Source organism: Euphorbia lathyris, chromosome 6 (assembly GCF_963576675.1).
Source record: "Euphorbia lathyris chromosome 6, ddEupLath1.1, whole genome shotgun sequence".
NCBI classification, from domain to species: Eukaryota; Viridiplantae; Streptophyta; class Magnoliopsida; order Malpighiales; family Euphorbiaceae; genus Euphorbia; species Euphorbia lathyris.
In genome coordinates, this window is record NC_088915.1 from 55,021,360 (window position 1) to 55,024,941 (window position 3,582).

Here is a 3,582-nt window from a genome sequence, read left to right on the forward strand (position 1 = left end):
ATTTTTACTTGGTTCTTCTCAGTCTAGTAAGAATTATTTAAATTTAGATTTGTAAAAAAAAAATGAGTATTAAAGTTGCCTAGGACCTCTAAAATATTGGAACCGCTCCTAGCGCAATGTAATAAGGTAGTTAAATGTAAAACTTGATTAAGGGGTAAATTACATCCATGGCTACTGAATTTTATACATTTTAATATTGTTGTCACTGAACATGAATCTTTAACTGTATGACCGTTGAACTTTACACTTATTAACATTATGGCCACTCAACTTTAACTAACTCATCAAAATTCCCGTTAACGACCTCAAAATGAAAATATTTCAGAATTGAAGCTGTTCAGAATGACATTTACCATGAAACCATATTTTTTATTTTCTAAAATCACATTTTTTGGAGCTTTATCTCTCTAAAAAATCACTCTCTCTCCTAACCAAACAACATCTAAATAACCCCAAAACGAATTTTTTTTAAGAATTAAAGTTTCTTAAAATATCATTAACTCTTCGAATTTTTTATTTTGAGGCTGTCAATGTTTGTTTTGAGGCATTGAGAGGCCACCAATATTAAAAAGTGTAAAGTTAAGTTTTATGAATTGAAATTCAGTGATCACAAAGTTAAAATGAATAAAGTTCAGTAACCATGAATGTAATTTACCCCTTGATTAAGCACGGCCCGAACCCGATCCATAAACATGTCCACTTGAAAGAAAGTTATTAATAAATACTGAACATCTTACCAATGTATGTAAAAGTTGAAATTTTATTCGTTTTTAAGGTTCTAGCCAACAAATCCAAAACTCAAGACAAATCTCTCCAACTTTATTTTACAGTTTACAAGTTTTTGCAAATTTTTCTTTTTCTTTTTCTTTGGCATAAGCCCTTCACAATCCGGACCTTCATGAACTATTTGGTTCCTTTTATTCCTAATTGTTTGAGGTCAAATTCGATATATGTCCGTAGTTCGCGAGTATTATAAACCGTTAACTAGCACTCATTCATTACTTTTAACTTCAAAAAAGCCACAATAGTAAGAATTTTCTAGTTTTCAACTAGATCCAAATACACAAAACAATGGCATTATAACAAGGTACATTTGTCAAGAAGGAAAACAAAATACTAATCGCTAGCTAGGGTTGTGGTATGCATATACAGCATAAAAAGTCTGAAGAGCAGTAAGAAGAATTACTAATAAAGCAGCTGAAGCAGATAAGCAAACCCACACACTTCCACAATATGCATACTTGAATTCTGCCCATCCAACATGCCAAGCATTTCTATAATATATCTCCACTTTCTCTGCCACTTTCATCAGATAATCCTCTTTAAAGTAATATGGTATGTTCTTTCCTACCTCATTAAAAAAATTCACTGGCTCCTGATCTGTTCCAAAGAAATTCTCTATTATCTTCCTTTCTCTCAAGTATCCAGCATCAAATGTTGTGTTTATAAGGTACCCCATGAAATTAAAATATGATATGAAATGCTTTGTTCTATGCTTATAACATTGCTCAAATACTATGCAATTCAGTATTAATGTACTCATTGTTTCACCTGTTACTAGAAGTGGCATTCTTAGAGCTCCATGGCTGAAATCTATGTCTAAGAAACTGTCTGTGTCCTCCCTTTTCTTGAACTTAATTCCTGCTTGGAGTAGCTTCTCCACCGGTTGAATGAATTGGAGTAAATCTTCGTCGGTCTCCGCCTTTTGCTTTAACCGAATCCCAACTAATCCACACAGCTTGTTCCCCCATCCGCGGGGCTCCTCAATCACATCTCGAGTCTCTTCGTTTTCTGATAACAGCTCCTCCGAATCGCCTTGATCTGAAGTCTCTTCGCGCTTTGACACCGTTGACTCTAGTGAATTTTCAGGATTCATATTCTCCCCATTTCCGGAATTTCGAGAATTTCTTCTATCTGTAGTAGTCTCTTTATTTGATGATGTTAACAATGAATCTCTGTCATTTCCTGATAACACCTCTACCGAATCGCCTTGATTCGCAGTCTCTTCTTCGGGTGAACTTTCAGTTTCAGGATTCATAGTCTCTTTATTTGATGATGATAACAATGAATCTCTATCATTTGCAGTCTCTTCTTTGGGCAATGATTGTAACGAATCTCCGCGAGCAGTAGTCTTTTCTTTTCGGGAGGAACAACAACAACAACAGCACCAGCTCCATAGATTCGTCTTTTCGCGATCATCTCCTCGATCATCGATCTCCGACGAAGGGATATAAGTAGAGCGATAAAAATCGAGTATATGTTCGCCGCGAAAATCCTTGTACTTGTGACAGAGTTTACTTGCTTTACTATATCTCGGCAATGAATAATTGATGAGTGTGAGAATAAGTTCCTGTAAGGGAGGAACTATAATGTGATCCGCCACAGATTTATCATACAAAATCTGAAGAACGAAGAAAGGAATTTGGTTCTCTAACATTAAGAGATCTCTAGTGATTGAAGATTGCATCCATGGAAAATTGAATATAGGATCATCAGATTCAGGGATGATTATTCTTCCTACAACACAAAGAAGCTGGATAATGAAACATCCATCTAGAATCATCATTTCAATCAAGTCGCCGCTGCTGTATTTGTCAATGTTCTGTGAATAACAAGCTCTTATCTGATCTTCTTTTTCCTTAATCGCCTGGTAAAGATGATCAAGAACAACACCGAATTCCTGTAACTGGTCAAGGAAAAAACCGAGAATTCGGCATTTGTGCTCTTCCATCATCTGGAGTTTTTTTTCTCCATGGTAGTAAGGGCCAATTGAAACAATTCCAGGTTGGAAGGATCTCGGATGAAGATCCAGAATATTTTGAGGAACTCGAAAGATTGAACATGATTTCTGAGCAGCTCGGCTTTTTAGCAGCTTGGGAGATTTCCTTGTTCTTTGTTCCAATGAGCATAGATGTTCATTGGGGACGATGACGACTTGTAGAGAAAGCTCGATCTCATTTTCTGAGTTATGGTTGCTGGTTTCCGGCGGATTTGAGGCTGCCTCCTCCATTTTCCACAAACTGAAGGTTGTAACAGGCAACTGCTGCAATTTACAAAAGGAAACAAAAAATAGTAGAAAAATATCCATGTGGGACAGACTGATTAGGGAAACTTCAACTAATTCTAATTAATTAAAATTATAAAAAAATTATAGATTGTTTACTTACAATATTTTAGATATATAATTGTGGGGTGTATAAAAATGTATTCCAAAGCTGCATTCATCAAGACAAGATTTAAATAGCAAATTGCTGGTCAATACTTGTTGCTTTCACATGTAACCACCTAATATTCAATAAATTCAATAAATTCAATAAAATTCATATAATTTCGTGTTTTTCAAATCAGTGATTTTCTTTTGTTACAAAATAAACTTTTTGATTGACATCTAGGGATTGCAATGGTGTGAGGCGGGAACTGGAACAGTGATGGATTTTCCATTCCGTCTCCAAATATTTAATGGAACAGTTTCTAAGGAATCTCCATTAAATCATTTGGGAATTTTTTCATCATCATTCCCTCTTCGTAAGGATCCCCACGAGAACAGGAATTGCCATGTTCAATAAAATAATAACAATAATT

At 35.1% G+C, this 3,582-nt stretch overlaps 1 protein-coding gene across 1 annotated transcript; it reads right to left on the reverse strand.

The window, feature by feature from the left end:
• Positions 1-981: 981 nt before the first annotated feature.
• On the reverse strand, positions 982-3,140 carry LOC136233102 (uncharacterized). Its single transcript, XM_066022667.1, has 2 exons — positions 1,552-3,140; positions 982-1,380 (listed from the first exon to the last, which is right to left on the reverse strand). The coding sequence occupies exons 1-2, from the start codon at positions 3,086-3,088 to the stop codon at positions 1,124-1,126; spliced, it is 1,794 nt and encodes a 597-aa protein (XP_065878739.1). The 5' UTR covers positions 3,089-3,140; the 3' UTR covers positions 982-1,123.
• Between the last annotated feature and the right edge of the window lie 442 nt (positions 3,141-3,582).

Bases quoted from the DNA above. Each gene is read 5' to 3' on its own strand.
- LOC136233102 (XM_066022667.1), bottom strand. From the start codon at position 3,088: ATGGATATTTTTCTACTATTTTTTGTTTCCTTTTGTAAATTGCAGCAG. The intron at 1,381-1,551 runs GTGAAACAATGA...TCTTTGGAACAG, and splicing joins AATGCCACTTCTAGTAACAG to ATCAGGAGCCAGTGAATTTT.